Source organism: Neoarius graeffei, chromosome 18 (genome assembly GCF_027579695.1).
Source record: "Neoarius graeffei isolate fNeoGra1 chromosome 18, fNeoGra1.pri, whole genome shotgun sequence".
NCBI classification, from domain to species: Eukaryota; Metazoa; Chordata; class Actinopteri; order Siluriformes; family Ariidae; genus Neoarius; species Neoarius graeffei.
This window is the reverse complement of record NC_083586.1, coordinates 18339014-18356322: the sequence shown is the minus strand read 5'-3', so window position 1 is coordinate 18356322 and position 17309 is coordinate 18339014. Positions and strand designations below refer to the sequence as shown.

The following is a 17309-nucleotide window of genomic DNA, read 5'->3' as shown; positions in this document are numbered from 1 at the left end:
TTGTTATCCCGAGATAACGACATAATTAATTCAGGATCTCAAGAAAACAACACAACTAATTCAAAACAAAACCGTTATTTCGAGATCTCGAGTAAACAGCTGAGAAATGGTTCATTCAGGTGCGCCAAGAGACTTGTGATATGCTGACTTTGGGGCTATTTCTCATTCTGTATAGACGCAACTTTGGTCATTAGAATGTCTGGAATAATCGATCACCTAATAAGGCAATATTTTGATCAGGGGTTGACACAGGGAGAGATTGCATTAAGCCTTTTAATAAGGGATCATTTCAAAATTAGTCCACGACACCTCCGCAGAAGACTGGCCCGGCTTCGTCTCTACCAACGGAGATACAGTGATCCAGCTGAGATCATGAAATAATTATGTCATTATCTCAGGATAACAAGGTGAATAAAAAAAGGATTATATGAAGGGTGGGTGGCATGGTGGTGTAGTGGTTAGCGCTGTCGCCTCACAGCAAGAAGGTCCTGGGTTTGAGCCCCGGGGCCGGCGAGGGCCTTTCTGTGCGGAGTTTGCATGTTCTCCCCGTGTCCGCGTGGGTTTCCTCCGGGTGCTCCGGTTTCCCCCACAGTCCAAAGACATGCAGGTTAGGTTAACTGGTGACTCTAAATTGACCATAGGTGTGAATGTGAGTGTGAATGGTTGTCTGTGTCTATGTGTCAGCCCTGTGATGACCTGGCGACTTGTCCAGGGTGTACCCCGCCTTTCGCCCGTAGTCAGCTGGGATAGGCTCCAGCTCGCCTGCGACCCTGTAGAAGGATAAAGCGGCTACAGATAATGAGATGAGATTATATGAAGGGCCTCTCTCGGCTTCCATACTACTGTGTCAATACAATGACGTCAATTTTTTTCCGAGCAAATTTTCCCTGAGTAAATAATACTGGTATGGAGATTTTTTTTTTGTAACAAATTTGTTTATCCTGTATCTCATGATGCGTCCTGTGTCTCATAGAAAGTGTCAAAAATGATATATTTTTGTGACATTGCTCAGCTGTACCCTCCGATGAGACGGAGGCCGAAGTGAAGTGAGCGAAATTCGTTCTTGTGTTCACAGGCTGGACTACAGTGGCCCTTCTAGAGAGTTCTTTTTCCTGGTGTCGCGTGAGCTCTTTAACCCCTACTACGGCCTGTTCGAGTACTCGGCCAATGACACCTACACCGTCCAGATCAGCCCCATGTCTGCCTTCGTCGACAACCATCACGAATGGTCTGATAAACTTGTAGCTGTTTTATTCAGAAATCCTCATTATCACTAGACAGACATCATATGTATGACAGTTTTTTTGTCGTGGTGTGTTTATTGCAGTGGTCATTTTTGGCGTCATGCAGTTAAATTAACTGAAATGATTGAGCTGTACAGTGTGTCCCTATTCATACGTCCCGATCTCCCTCTCTCAAGGTTTCGGTTCAGTGGCCGTATCCTCGGCCTGGCTCTCATCCATCAGTACCTGCTCGATGCCTTTTTCACACGACCTTTCTACAAGGGTCTACTGCGCATGTGAGTAGACATGAGCACTACGCAAAGCGTCGAATGAGGCTCAAAATAAGGGGAACGCTACCACCACCATGCTTCACTGCAAAGGTGGTATTCTTAGAGTGCTGACCAGTGTTGTGTTTCCAGCATAATGTAGCATATATTTTCTCCCAAGAACAAAAAGTTCAGTTTTCTTCTCTTCAAACTCTTCAGATTTGCTACGTCTCCAACATGCCTCCAAGTCCAAACAGGATTTTATATGGATCCAATCTTCCGTAAAGTCTGTATTTGTGTCTGGGCTGTTGTTGTCCTCCGAGACTTGGATCTTTCCTTGAGCACACTGTTAAAGCTAGACGGCCTTTCGATTTCATAAATTCAGTGAAATTTAGTGCCCTCTGAAATTTATTAAATATAGTATTTAAGGCCGAGGTCACGGTGTTTCACCATATGGACCGACCTTAAGCTGGTAAATAATATATTTATTTTTTCTTTACCAAATTCTAACAGAAAACGAGAGCGCCCGAAAGGGAAAACCGAGCCGACCGAGCCGCCATTTTGAATCCTCATTCACGGCTGTAATGCAAATGGCTTCCTCCTCGGTATACAAGTGCACTTCCATGGCAGGAAAAAACTACATTTTGCCGCCTATGTAGTCCCCTATTTATATAAATAGGAGTCATTCAGGATTCAGCCATGTTTTTGCTCGGCGTTAGCAACAGTTAGAGGTTTTTAGCTTTCTCCTGAAATGTTTTCTTATATTTCTTCTTCCTCAGGGGAGTAAAACTCGCTTTCGCTGTGAACACTGTCGTTATCGCTATCCATGCTGTAAAATTAATGCTATTCTCCTGAGAAGTGCGAAAATAAATGTTGACAAAAATTGCTACCATGTTGTTTGTTGTTGTGAACGAGCGAGTCGCCAGAGGTCCGTAACCGGCCAATCAGAGCGCAGGATTTGATGGAAACCGGACCGCGAAAAAAATAAATGTGTTTATTTCTGCAATATCTCACAAAATATCAGGCCATTCTGTGGCTGGGAAGTTATTTAATTTGAGGGGATTAAAGCAAATAATGTGCATGAAATCGCTCGCTTTGCGCAGACAGAGGAAGTCAGTGTGCGCATGCGCAGGTTTACTTGCTTCTTCTTCTTCTTTTGGGTTTTACGGCAGTTGGCATCCACAGTGTTGTTGTATTACTGCCATCTACAGGTTTACTTTGAGCGTGCACTGACAGTTCCATCATTCTGTCGCTAAATGAACAGCTGATCACACCGAGGTGCTCGCTGAGCGCCCATATTTATTAGTTTGGTCCTGTGTTTCCTTTCCTTCGTATAGAACATAACGCTTTTTCTTCTCGCTTTCCGGTACTATAGTCCGTCTTTCACGTTTCATTCGCGTCCTCCATTTTTCTCTCCTGTTTCAAATGTGTATCCCGAACGGGGAAAGCCCACCACGTCTTGCATGACGTAGTATCTTGGTCATGTAACAGTAGGTCATGGTGAAGCAGGAAAAAATAGTGGAGAATTTAGGGTCACGTGGCCTTAAATTCGTTAAATGTTCTGTTAAAAAAAAACCTAATAAAATAAAATTGGAAGTCTATGATTCGCATTCAGTAGCTTTCAGTCCACTAAACAAAAATCACTGTGTATCGGGGAAAATACTTTTTATGACCTACACTCGGATCCAGGAGGAACAATGCGGTTTTCGTCCTGGTCGCGGAACACTGGACCAGCTCTATACCCTTCATGGGGTGCTCGAGGGTTCATGGGAGTTTGTCCAACCAGTCCACATGTGCTTTGTGGATCTGGAGAAGGCATTTGACCGTGTCCCTCGTGGTATTCTGTGGGGGATGCTTCGGGAGTATGGGGTTCGGGGCTCTTTGCTAAGGGCTGTCCGGTCCCTGTACAAACGGAGCAGGAGTCCGGTTCGCATTGCCGGCAGTAAGTCAGACCTGTTCCCAGTGCATGTTGGACTCCGGCAGGGCTGCCCTTTGTCACCGGTTCTGTTCATAATTTTTATGGACAGAATTTCTAGGCGCAGCCAGGGGCCAGAAGGAATCCTGTTTGGGAACCACAGGATTTCATCTCTGCTTTTTGCGGATGATGTTGTCCTGTTGGCTTCTTCAAACCAGGACCTCCAGCATGCACTGGGGTGGTTTGCAGTTGAGTGTGAAGCGGCTGGGATGAGAATCAGCACCTCCAAGTCCGAGGCCATGGTTCTCGACCGGAAAAGGGTGGCTTGCCCTCTCCAGGTTGGTGGAGAAGTCCTGCCTCAAGTGGAAGAGTTTAAGTATCTCGGGATCTTGTTCACGAGTGAGGGAAGGCTAGTGTGTGAGGTCGACAGGCGGATCGGTGCAGCCTCCGCAGTGATGCGGTCGCTTTACCGGTCCGTCATGGTGAAGAAGGAGCTGAGCCAAAAGGCGAAGCTCTCAATTTACCGGTCGATCTATGTTCCGACTCTCACCTATGGTAATGAGCTTTGGGTAATGACCGAAAGAAGAAGATCGCGGATACAAGCGGCCGAAATGAGTTTCCTTCGCAGGGTGGCTGGGCGCTCCCTTAGAGATAGGGTGAGAAGCACAGTCACTCGGGAGGAGCTCGGAGTAGAGCCACTGCTCCTCCACATCGAGAGGAACCAGCTGAGGTGGCTCGGGCATCTTTTTCGGATGCCTCCTGGACGCCTCCCTGGGGAGGTGTTCCAGGCATGTCCCCCCGGGAGGAGGCCCCGGGGAAGACCCAGGACACGCTGGAGGGACTATGTCTCTCGGCTGGCCTGGGAACGCCTCGGTGTTCTTCCCGAAGAGCTGACCAAGGTGTCTGGGGAGAGGGAAGTTTGGGCTTCCATGCTTTGCTGCCTCCGTGACCCGGTCCCGGATAAAGCGGAAGAAGACGAGACGAGATGAGACCTACACTTGTAAAAATCTGAAAGGCAGTCTAGCTTTAAATTCTCTAAATTGCCTTTACTGTATAATGGTCTTTCATTTATTCCGAAGTAGGACAAATCTCACACTGTCACATAGCTTTATCAAAGTATAGCCAATCAAAAATGTCATAAGCACTATATTATTGTAGCAAGATATTAAAGGGTAATAAGGCCATTTTTTAAAATGATAGATATCACAATTAATAATTGGTATTCTTCGAAGTATTTTTGATTCTGAAGTTCTTCAGAAACATGCATATATTTATGCAGATGACACTTCTATTGAAATACGCAAACTCACTCACTTAACCCAAAAGAAATCGAGTCTTTGGATGATGTTAACTTTACCGTGTTTGGAGAAACCAAGAGAATCAAGCCCAAGACTGAAGATTAGCAGATAGGAACATTTAACCGCAAAATCTATACTCAGCTATTCTCTCTACTTTCTTGTTCTTTTTTCCCCCACCCCCATTTGTCTGTCGCTAGTCCGTGCGATCTCAGTGATTTAGAGTATCTGGATGAGGAATTCCACCAGAGTTTACAGTGGATGAAGGACAACGATATCGAAGACATGCTGGACCTCACCTTTACTGTTAACGAGGAAGTGTTCGGACAGGTCTGTTGGTGTCTTTGAAATGGTTTTACGTTTTCCCCGTGTAAAAGGTGAGGCAGAACCAAATGCTTGATAGCTTTTCAGCTCCCCCCCCCCAGTGAGCGGTACTAACTGTTGGTCATAAATCACATGTTATTAGCACATGCTGCATGTGTGTGCGGTGTTTCTAGATCACCGAGCGAGAGCTAAAGCCCGGCGGCGCCAACATCCCTGTTTCAGAGAAGAACAAGAAGGAGTATATAGAGCGCATGGTGAAGTGGAGGATAGAGAGAGGAGTTGTTCAGCAGACCGAGAGCTTGGTGCGAGGCTTCTACGAGGTACGCGATGAACCTCCTGCTGTGCTGATTGATTTTCCATAACAGCAGCTCCTGTTTATATATAAATCAATTGCGCACGTTACCGTTTCTGTCGCAACGGCTCACTCGCAAGGAGTTGTACAGCAGACGCTCCACATCTTTAAGGAGATGTTTATTTAACATTTATGGAAGGAGTCTCCAGCGTCAGTGTAAGGACAGAAGAGTATCCTGCTCAGTGATAGGTTGCATTGGACAAACGCATCAGCCAATCGAGAAAATGGTAATGTGTGTGTATAGGTGGTGGACGCTCGGCTCGTGTCCGTGTTCGACGCCCGGGAGCTGGAGCTCGTCATTGCTGGCACAGCAGAGATCGATCTGAACGACTGGAGGAACAACACTGAATATCGAGGAGGTAACACGGCACGGAAATGTTAAAAACTGCAGTGTATAACCACACGCGCGCACACATGCATGGATGCTGATTGATGGGTCTGTCCAGGTTACCATGACAACCACATTGTAATCCGCTGGTTCTGGGCAGCAGTGGAGAGATTCAACAATGAACAGAGGCTGAGATTGCTTCAGGTGAGCACACACACACACACACACACACACACAGTCCAACTGTTTATGCTGCAGTGCTTTTACATTGTGTGTTTTTTTTTTTTTTTTGTCTGTGTTAGTTCATTACAGGAACCTCGAGTATTCCCTACGAAGGTTTTGCCTCGCTCAGGGGCAGCAACGGCCCTCGCCGCTTCTGTGTGGAAAAGTGGGGCAAGATCACATCGTTACCCAGGTAACTCAGCAGTGCCACACGTTTTTGAAGTAATTAAGTTCCAAAACACAAACTTTTACGCTGTTCGATACGCCTCGTATCGTCTCAGAATCAAAAAGATAAACCTCAGTGTGTGACGCGTTCCAAAAAGAGGACCGAGCACAAGAAATAGCAAAAAACAACAATAACGGTGAAAATCATCGAGAAACATGAACCTCAACGAGAAAGATGATGTGATAAATATCAATTACTATTTTTTTCGCAGTGCGGTTTTCATCAAATCCTGCGCTCTGATTGGCTGGTGAGCAGGTCTGTATCCTATGATACGGACCCCGGTTACGGACCTCTGGCGATTCGCTTGTTCACAACAACAAACAACATAGTAGCAATTTTTGTCAACGTTTATTTTCGCATTTCTCAGGAGAATAGCATTAATTTTACAGCATGGACAGCGATAACGACAGTGTTCACAGCGAAAGCGAGTTTTACTCCCCTGAGGAAGAAGAAATAAAAGAAAACATTTCAGGAGAAAGCTAAAAACCTGTAACTGTTGCTAACGCCGAGCAAAAACATGGCTGAATCCTGAATGACTCCTATTTGTATAAATAGGGGACTACATAGGCGGCAAAATGTAGTTTTTTTTTCCTGCCATGGAAGTGCACTTGTATACCGAGGAGGAAGCCATTTGCATTACAGCCGTGAATGAGGATTCAAAATGGCGGCTCGGCTCGGTTTTCCCTTTCGGGCGCTCTCGTTTTCTGTTAGAATTTGGTAAAGAAAAAATAAATATATTATTTACCAGCTTAAGGTCGGTCCGTACGGTGAAACACCGTGACCTTGGCCTTGAATACTGACCTTGGTCACGGTATTTCACCATTATATACACTCTACGCTCTGTTTATAGGAAAATAATCCACCACAGAGTAAAGGCCAATTTATGCTGACAATGCAGTCCTCGCAGATGGCGTCGCAGACGGCGTCTGCGTAGCCCCCCCACCTTTGCAGACGCTCTGCGTGCACCTCCCAAAAATTGTGACCACCGCAGAAGCCTCGCAGACAGCGTCGCAGACAAGAGGGCTCTGATTGGTCCACTCTACATCCGCTGTACACGCACTTCCGCTTCCCTACTTTCCCGGTTTGGTTTGTTTTCACGACCGCCATTTTTAAAAACACGAGCGAAGATGGAGCAGCACGAAGAGCGGTTGATCGAGTAAGTGAGGAAGTACTGTATTTTCTGGACTATAGAGCGCACCTGTATATAAGCCGCATCCGCTCTATTTAAAAAAAAAAAAAAAAGATATACAAGCCGCACCGGGCTATAAGCCGGTGCTTATTCGCTATCATACTGTGCAGTTTATTTCGTTGAGCAAGACAGTATAAGGTTCTTTTTCACTGTGGCAGTGGGGCGTGGTCGGTCAAGCACTGGTTTGTGAATGGAGCGCGAGCCCAGTGCTGTGTGCGCGTGTATTAGGGTGCATCAGTTGCCCTCTAAAAATGAAAAGTTCCTCCGATCATGATGCATTTTTGTTTTTATGTTCCTTTTGGTAAGAAAACACACTGGGTGAAATATTTTGACAAAATTCAAAAGTTTAATGGTGGCACCAGGAGCTCAAAGTTATGGAAAAAGCTGCTATTTTATGACTTTTATGACAAAATTTCAATCACTTTTCATGAAACATTATGGCACCTTATAGAGTATACCAAATATCTTAGATACACATTTTTAGTGCATATTCTAAATATATTATCAAGCACAGTTTGAGTTTTAGCTGTTCACTGAATCATTGTTCAACTGCTTTTAAACAATACAAATGTATTATGAATCACATTAATGCTTCTCGATCCCTTGCAAAGGTTCTTAACATGATCTCTGGCTCACAAGAAATCAATAAATGGAGTCCAACATTGTGATTCAAACCTTACGCGAAAACATAAAATAAGCGTTTTTTGGCAAAAAATGAACCTCATGGTGCCACCATTAGACTTTTGAATATGATCAAAAAATGTTACAGGATGTCTTTATTGGTGAAAAGGAACACCCAAACAACAATGCATCAGATTTTATGAAAGTGACGGCAACTGATGCACCCTTGTGTGCGCGTGCGTGCAGTGAGAGGACCTCTTCCCCTGGCTGAAATCAAGTGGGTAAAGTGGACACAGTTTATTTTGAAACTGCTGAAAACTGTGTTTTGTGTTAAGTGACGATTAAAAAAAAAAAAAAACGAAAGTGACATTGATCCCGCCTGCCTGTTCCATTCATCTTTTTGATTTTTGTGTTTGCTTATGTTTTTGCCAAACATAGTGATCAGAAGTAATAGTTTTGGGAATACGAACCCTCCTCTATCTTTGTAACGCCACTAATGGACTTTCCTAAACTCGATTTTAGTATAACCTCATGAATTTCCTGTATAACCCACCCGTTTCAGACATGAGCCCTAAAGTTTGACTGAAGGAGTGATAGGAGATATATATATATACACACTTGTGTTCAAAATAATAGCAGTCCAACACGACTAACCAGATCAGTCACTGTTTTGGTGGAAATTATATTACTACATGGCAAATAATTTACCAGTAGGTGTAGTAGAGTCATAGAAAACCAACAGACCCAACATTCATGATATGCATGCTCCTGAGTCTGTGTAATCGAATAATTAAGTGAAAGGGGCGTGTTCAAAATAATAGCAGTGTGGAGTTTAATTAGTGAGGTCATTTATTCTGTGAAAAAACAGATGTCAGTCAGGTGGCCCGAATTTAAGGATGAAGCCAGCACATGTTGTACATCCATTTCTCTCTGAAAACCTGAGAAACATGGGTCGTTCCAGACATTGTTCAGAAGAACAGCGTGCTTTGATTAAAACGTTGATTGGAGAGGTAAAACGTATACTGTAAAGAAGTGCAGAAAATGATGGGCTGCTCGGCTAAAATGATCTCCAGTGCTTTAAAATGGACAGCAAAGCCAGAGAGACGTGGAAGAAAACAGAAGACTACCATTCGAATGGATCGAAGAATAGCCAGAATGGCAAAGACTCAGCCAATGATCAGCTCCAGGGTGATCAAAGACGGTCTGAAGTTACCTGTGAGTACTGTGACAATTAGAAGACGCCTGTGTGAAGCTAATCTATTGGCAAGAAGCTCCCGCAAAGTTCCACTGTTAAAAAAAAGACGTGCTGAAGAGGATACAATTTGCCAAAGAACACATCGACTGGCCTAAAGAGAAATGGAAAAACATTTTGTGGACTGATGAAAGTAAAATTGTTCTTTTTGGGTCCAAGAGCCGCAGACAGTTTTTCAGACGACCCCCAAACACTGAATTCAAGCCACAGTACACTCTGAAGACAGTGAAGCATGGTGGTGCAAGCATCATGATATGGGGATGTTTCTCTTACTGTGGTGTTGGGCCCATTTATCGCATACCAGGGATCATGGATCAGTTTGCATATATCAAAATACTTGAGGAGGTCATGTTGCCTTATGCTGAAGAGGAAATGCCCTTGAAATGGGTGTTTCAACAAGACAACGACCCCAAACACACCAGTAAGCGAGCAGCATCAGGGTTCAAGACCAACAAAATGAAAGTTATGGAGTGGCCAGCCCAATCCCCGGACCTTAATCCGATAGAAAACTCGTGGGGTGACATCAGAAATGCTGTTTCTGAGGCAAAACCAAGAAACGCAGAGGAATTGTGGAATGTTGTCAAATCATCCTGGGCTGGAATACCTGTTCACAGGTGCCAGAAGTTCTCAGAAACCGTGGTTATGGAGCACTTGCATGTGACGTCACAGCCGATCCAGATTGTGACAGACGCCATCTTGTCGGTCAAACGCCATATTCCGCCTTCTACTTCTACTGCTGGTTCTACTTCTGCTTCTACTTCTACCTTTTCTTCTGGAAAACCCTACTATATACAATTCTACTACAACGGCTGCGGCTACAAGCTCTCGCTACCTGTGCACGTTTTTTATGTTTTTTGTGTGTATTTTTGCGTGTTGTTCGTCTGTACCGGACTTCAATATCCACTACAACTGTACGGACTTGCTGGACACTGGTTTCCAGCAGAAAATGATGGTTTGTAGCGATTTCCATCGCATGCACAACATTCCGGATGAGAAAAAAAAACATTCCGGACGAGATAGCGAGATCAGCGGGGTCTCCGTGGATTGTTATCGGAAGCAAAGCGAAAGAGGCGGTGTCGGGAGCGGAAGCAAAAGCGAGGCTGCAGAGCCGGCCTGTTGACTAAGCTCAGAAAACAGCTACTCAAATCTCCACTGCTAAGCCTCTACCTCTCCAACGCCAGATCCATGTAAACAAGACGGACGATTTGGAATTACAGCTGGAATTACCTTATTCTATTCTATAATCGGCTGGTCAGTGCTATACTCAATACTTAAGTGACTTACCCGTCCAATGAGGATTCTTGTTTACAAGATGCCACATCTGAGTCGCTGACAAATCCTGAATTTCTGTAAAGATAACTGTCCAGAGATTTATAAGCAGGCAGTGCTTCACCACTGAACAGCGAGGGAAAGTTAATGAGGTAATTATACACGTCCGGGTATTCCGCTGGCAGTTCAAAATCCGGTCGTGAAAACTCCGTCCGGAAAGCCATAAGGGTCACTAATCTGTAGGTCGTTTATTTTAGACATACATCTAGTTATCTGTTCATTAGAAAAATGAGCCGTGTAGTCCGTCGGTTGAAATTGATCCATTCTGTACACGAGTGCAGCAGTATTCAGCGGTGTTTTTGACCGACAAGATGGCGGCTGTGTACTTTCCGGCCACGTGACTGCAAGATCTCTATACAACTAAATATTAGTTTAGTGATTCACAGGAATACTAAATCCTTAAGATGTTTTCAGTTTATACAGTAAATATTTGGAGTTTGTAATGAAAAATGCAGACACCGCTATTTTTTTGAACAGCCCAATGTTCATTTTTCTTCATTTTCTGTAAAGTAATTAAAATATTCATACATTTTTCTTCATGTTTTGATGTAGAATATAATGTGCAGTGTTCCCAGTGCATGGAAATAAAAACTATTATAAGGATTTTGAGCTTTACTCACGTTTTTAAACACACTGCTATTATTTTGAACACAACTGTATATACAATCGCCAGTATTTATTAGTTTGGTCCTGCATTTCCTTTCCTTTCCTTCGCAATACAGGGCCTTTTCTTCTCACTTTCCGTTACTGTAATCGGTCTTCCGCGTTTCAAGCGCACACTCACGTGCTCCATTGTTCTCTCAGGTTGCAAATTTGTTTCCCACAATGCCTTGCGAAAGGGGAAACCCACCCCCACCCCACCCACACATCATGCATGGCGTAGTATCTTGGTTTAGGTCACGGCGAGGCAAGAAAAAAATGGTGGAGAATTTAGGGCCACGGGGCTCTAAATTAATTAATTAATTGTTCTTTTAGGGAAAAAAAGGAATAAAATCGAAGTCTGCGATTCGGATTCAGTAGCTTTCGGTCCACTAAAAAAAAAAAAAAATTGGGTGTCGGGGAAAATTCTTTTTATGGCCTAAATTTGAGAAATCTGAAAGTTACAGCTTTGACATGTTACAGAAAACGTTTTTAATCTGTTTATTATATGAAGCGTTCGCTGTACAAGTCCCTGTGAATGAGTGAGTTGTTCCTTTAGAATTGATATTTATTTGATTGATTGATTGATTACATTCCTGTTCATGTTCTCTTTCACTGTTGCCACAGGGCTCACACGTGTTTTAATCGTCTCGACCTTCCGCCCTACCCCTCGTTCTCCATGCTGTACGAGAAGATGCTGACCGCAGTCGAGGAAACCAGCACTTTTGGTTTGGAGTGAACTTTGACCCCCTGCGGCTGCGCGACACTTCAGGAACCTCGACAAAACTGTTAGCAAACGCACTTTCGAATCCATTTCCGTGCACCAATCAGTGATGAGCGTAGTTAATCCTCCCAGCCGGGTAGGAGCGAGAACGGAGCATGCAGGAACAAGAGAGAGGAACTCGCCGGAAAGATGGCGACACGGCGGGCGAGTTGTTGTCGCTGATTCAGATCGTTGGTTCAAATCTCAAGTCTGGACGTCCGAACACGGATCAGAGCGGCTCGGAAATCCATCAAAAGGCAACTCTTGAACAGTTTTTCATGCAGAATGTCATGTCAGAGATCCAAGAGAGTCTCTCTGCAAAAAAAAAGCCTTTTTCTGATCAACCACAACCATGACATGCCCATATATCAGCACTTTCTTATATCACCACATGTTCTCACACACAACCTGAATGCACTGTTTGAAATGTATACACTTTAACATATTTCTATATTGTTAATTATGTTTATACTTACTGTACTATACAGCACCTCCTTTAGGTTACTCAAGCAGACGGATGTCTACGACGCAGAGTGTGATAAACCTGGGACATGTACTCGAGGAACCCTCATAGTTCACGTGTTACACAGAGAAGCGAATTAAATGGAGTAGGAAGATACTTTTGTTTCTACTCCATCTGACCGAGTTTGAAGGCGGAGTCAAATCGGAGTCGAATTTTTGTTCTCTATTCCAAACGAAGCTTTAGACGGGACGCACAGGCGTCTTTGAGTGACGAACAGCTTCACGCCGTAGCCGCTTGCACTCACGTGTCCCTGGATTCTTCTCAACACTGCCGTCACCTGTGTGCATCGTATGCTCGCGGCTTTTTCCGAATGTTTTCAGTAAAACAGTCATCTGTAAAAATGAACTGGAAAGAATCATCATCATCATAGATCCAATCCAGTCCACGCTTTTCTCATTCTATTCAATTATTTATGCTGTTTCAATTGCACAGAATGTACCAAAGGTTCAGGGATCGGCGTAGGCCGTCCCGAAATCACGCCTACCCTTACTTCACGTCTTGACTTTTTCATAGTGCTATGGTCTGTTTTTGCACCCATCTGAAAGTAAAAAGAAAGTATTGATTACACTGTGGCATTCGTGTATCTTATTTTCCCAATTGAACCAATGGACCGACCTGATTCTGACCGGATAAATGAGGATGTAATTATTACGTCGCTTTTAACCGGGTTTCATTTGCGACCGCAAATCAGAGAAAGTTGGGACAGTGCGGAAAATGCAAAGGCAAAAAGAACGCGGCGATTTCTAAACTTTGACTTGTATTTCATCGCAGACAGAATGGACCAAAGATATTTCACGTTTTGTTGGTCAGCTTCGTTTCGTTTGTTAATACTGTACGCAGCCGTTCTTGCGGTTCAGACCTGCAACACATTCTAAAAAAAAAAAAAAGTTGGGACGGAGGCTATTTAGCGCGAGTAATGAGAGAAAACAATTAAATAATGATGAGATTTCAAACAGGTGACTGTAGTCGTGATTTGGTGCAAAATCGGTATCCAGAATAGGCCTAGACTTTGAGGAGGAAAGTTGGGCGAGGATCTCCAGCTTGTCAACAAATGCATCAGAAAATAATTGAAATGTTTAAAAACAATGTTCGTCAGAAAGATAGGAAGGGATTTGGATATTTCACCCTCTGCGGTGCGTAATATTATTAAACGATTCAAGGAAACTGGAGGAGTGTGTAAAGGGCAAGGGCTCAAGCCTAATCTGAACCCCCGTGACCTCTGATTCCTCAGACGGCGCTGCATCAAGAACCATCATTCATCTATAGCTGATAAAACCACATGGGATCAGGATCACTTTGGCGAACCTTTGTCAAGCTACAATACGGAGTTACATCCACAAATGCTAGTTAAAACTTTACAAAAAGGAAGAGTTATGTTAACCGTGTCCAGAAGCTCCGTTGACTTCTCTGGGCTCGGCGGGATCTGGGACGGATCGTCACACAGTGGAAACAGGTACTGTGGTAAGGTGAATCAGAATTTCAGGTCTTTTTTTTTGGAAGAAATGGACACCATTTAATGCTCTGGGCCAAAGAGGTAAAGGACCATCCAGACTGTTACCACGAACAAGTCCAAGAGCCAGGGTCTGTCATGGTATGCCCTTGGCAAAGGTAAGACTTCTGTGATGGAGCATTAAAAAAAAAAAAAGTACACTGAGATTTTGGAACAACATAAGACAATGCAAAACCACATTCTGCACACATTACAAAGGCATGGCTGTGGAAGAAGAGGGCGTGAAAATGAAAAATGTGATAATGATGACCCTGTTACACCCTGTTACACACCCTAAAACCTGTTTGCAGGAAGAATGGGACAAAATAACACCTGAAACGCTTCATCACTCGGTGTCTTCAGTCCCTAAACATCTTTTAAGTGTTGTGAGAAAGAACGGCAACATTATAGAGGTAAACGCTTTACTCTCCCAAGTTTGTTTTAAAAAATATGTTACAATAATCAGAATTGAAATGTGTTTATTTTGAAAAAAAAAAAACCCATAAAACTTAATGAGGTGAAACATGTATTGTTTTGAGTGCAATATAGGTCAAAGTCAAGTCAACTTTATTGTCAAATATGCTATACATGCTCGACATGAAATTTCAGTCCTCTCTGACCCACGGTGCAATAAATAAAAATAGAATAATTGAAATAAACAGTATAAACACTCTAGATAAGAAATAGACATAGACTAAACACTCATATACACACACACACACACGCGCAAAAAAAAGTTGGGACAAAGTACAAATTGTAAATAAAAACGGAATGCAGTGATGTGGAAGTTTCGAAATTCCATATTTTATTCAGAATAGAACATAGATGACATATCAAATGTTTAAACTGAGAAAATGCATCATTTAAAGAGAAAAATTAGGTGATTTTAAATTTCATGACAACAACACATCTCGGGCGGCACGGTGGTGTAGTGGTTAGCGCTGTCGCCTCACAGCAAGAAGGTCCTGGGTTCGAGCCCCGGGGCCGGCGAGGGCCTTTCTGTGTGGAGTTTGCATGTTCTCCCCGTGTCCGCGTGGGTTTCCTCCGGGTGCTCCGGTTTCCCCCACAGTCCAAAGACATGCAGGTTAGGTTAACTGGTGACTCTAAATTGACCGTAGGTGTGAATGTGAGTGTGAATGGTTGTCTGTGTCTATGTGTCAGCCCTGTGATGACCTGGCGACTTGTCCAGGGTGTACCCCGCCTTTCGCCCGTAGTCAGCTGGGATAGGCTCCAGCTTGCCTGCGACCCTGTAGAAGGATAAAGCGGCTAGAGATAATGAGATGAGATGAGACAACACATCTCAAAAAAGTTGGGACAAGGCCATGTTTCCCACTGTGAGACATCCCCTTTTCTCTTTACAACAGTCTGTAAACGTCTGGGGACTGAGGAGACAAGTTGCTCAAGTTTAGGGATAGGAATGTTAAGCCATTCTTGTCTAATGTAGGATTCTAGTTGCTCAACTGTCTTAGGTCTTTTTTGTCGTCTCTTCCGTTTTATGATGCGCCAAATGTTTTCTATGGGTGAAAGATCTGGACTGCAGGCTGGCCAGTTCAGTACCCGGACCCTTCTTCTACGGAGCCATGATGCTGTAATTGATGCAGGATGTGGTTTGGCATTGTCATGTTGGAAAATGCAAGGTCTTCCCTGAAAGAGACGTCGTCTGGATGGGAGCATATGCTGCTCTAGAACCTGGATATACCTTTCAGCATTGATGGCGTCTTTCCAGATGTGTAAGCTGCCCATGCCACACGCACTAATGCAACCCCATACCATCAGAGATGCAGGCTTCGGAACTGAGCGCTGATAACAACTTGGGTCGTCCTTCTCCTCTTTAGTCCGAATGACACGGCGTCCCTGATTTCCATAAAGAACTTCACATTTTGATTCGTCTGACCACAGAACAGTTTTCCACTTTGCCACAGTCCATTTTAAATGAGCCTTGGCCCAGAGAAGACGTCTGCGCTTCTGGATCATGTTTAGATACGGCTTCTTCTTTGAACTATAGAGTTTTAGCTGGCAACGGCGGATGGCACGGTGAATTGTGTTCACAGATAATGTTCTCTGGAAATATTCCTGAGCCCATTTTATGATTTCCAATACAGAAGCATGCCTGTATGTGATGCAGTGCCGTCTAAGGGCCCGAAGATCACGGGCACCCAGTATGGTTTTCCGGCCTTGACCCTTACGCACAGAGATTCTTCCAGATTCTCTGAATCTTTTGATGATATTATGCACTGTAGATGATGATATGTTCAAACTCTTTGCAATTTTACACTGTCGAACTCCTTTCTGATATTGCTCCACTATTTGTCGGCGCAGAATTAGGGGGATTGGTGATCCTCTTCCCATCTTTACTTCTGAGAGCCGCTGCCACTCCAAGATGCTCTTTTTATACCCAGTCATGTTAATGACCTATTGCCAATTGACCTAATGAGTTGCAATTTGGTCCTCCAGCTGTTCCTTTTTTGTACCTTTAACTTTTCCAGCCTCTTATTGCCCCTGTCCCAACTTTTTTGAGATGTGTTGCTGTCATGAAATTTCAAATGAGCCAATATTTGGCATGAAATTTCAAAATGTCTCACTTTCGACATTTGATATGTTGTCTCTGTTCTATTGTGAATACAATATCAGTTTTTGAGATTTGTAAATTATTGCATTCCGTTTTTATTTACAATTTGTACTTTGTCCCAACTTTTTTTGGAATCGGGGTTGTGTGTATATACACACACACACACACACACACACACACTTTATATATATATATTGCTGTCAAAAATGTCGCGTTATTAACGCGTTAACTTGACTCAATTTTAACGGCGATAATTTTTTTATCGCGAGATTAACGCTCTGTGACATGATGCCACGCCCCGCACAGCCAGAGTCCTCTGCCCTCCCTCAAAGAGCCACGGTGCTCGGCTTAGGTTTCGTTTTCCCATCGGTGGCTCCAGCCCCACTTTGCAGTGGCTGTGACAAGACATGTTATGCTCTGCAATAAAAAAAAAAAACATTGGTACAACCAGTGTTCAAACTATGCTGATATTTTCGGGGGGTCCCTTATTTTCCCTTGGGGGGGTGCTTGCGCTTGTCTCCGAGGGCGGCTCTCCATCGCGCGCTCACTTCGGATATGCAAATGCTTCCCGTTACACACGATTGCTATGTCAATAAACATCATTTTGCCAATATTTTAGAGATCCCCCAACATTTCCCAAATCATGTTTTCAAGGGATCTCATGTCTGTTTCAGGGGATCTCGGATCCCCCATGTACCCCGTAGTTCGAACGGTGAGCAAGCCCATTCACTTTTTTATGCTGATAAGAGAATTACAATGGTTTTTCATGTGACAAAAATGTGCG

At 43.8% G+C, this 17309-nt stretch overlaps 1 protein-coding gene across 6 annotated transcripts in view; it reads left to right on the top strand.

Moving 5' to 3' along the window:
* The window catches only part of hecw2b (HECT, C2 and WW domain containing E3 ubiquitin protein ligase 2b), a 139403-nt gene extending 126369 nt beyond the window's left edge, over positions 1 to 13034 (top strand). For all 6 annotated transcript variants that reach the window (XM_060898475.1, XM_060898476.1, XM_060898477.1 and 3 more), the window contains 8 exons: positions 1076 to 1228; positions 1421 to 1519; positions 4900 to 5029; positions 5197 to 5343; positions 5620 to 5734; positions 5822 to 5907; positions 6006 to 6118; positions 11809 to 13034. In XM_060898475.1, the coding sequence (XP_060754458.1) occupies positions 1076 to 1228; positions 1421 to 1519; positions 4900 to 5029; positions 5197 to 5343; positions 5620 to 5734; positions 5822 to 5907; positions 6006 to 6118; positions 11809 to 11920 (955 nt within the window). In that variant the 3' untranslated portion in view covers positions 11921 to 13034. The remainder of the gene's footprint in view (positions 1 to 1075; positions 1229 to 1420; positions 1520 to 4899; positions 5030 to 5196; positions 5344 to 5619; positions 5735 to 5821; positions 5908 to 6005; positions 6119 to 11808) is intronic.
* The last annotated feature ends 4275 nt before the right edge of the window (positions 13035 to 17309 follow it).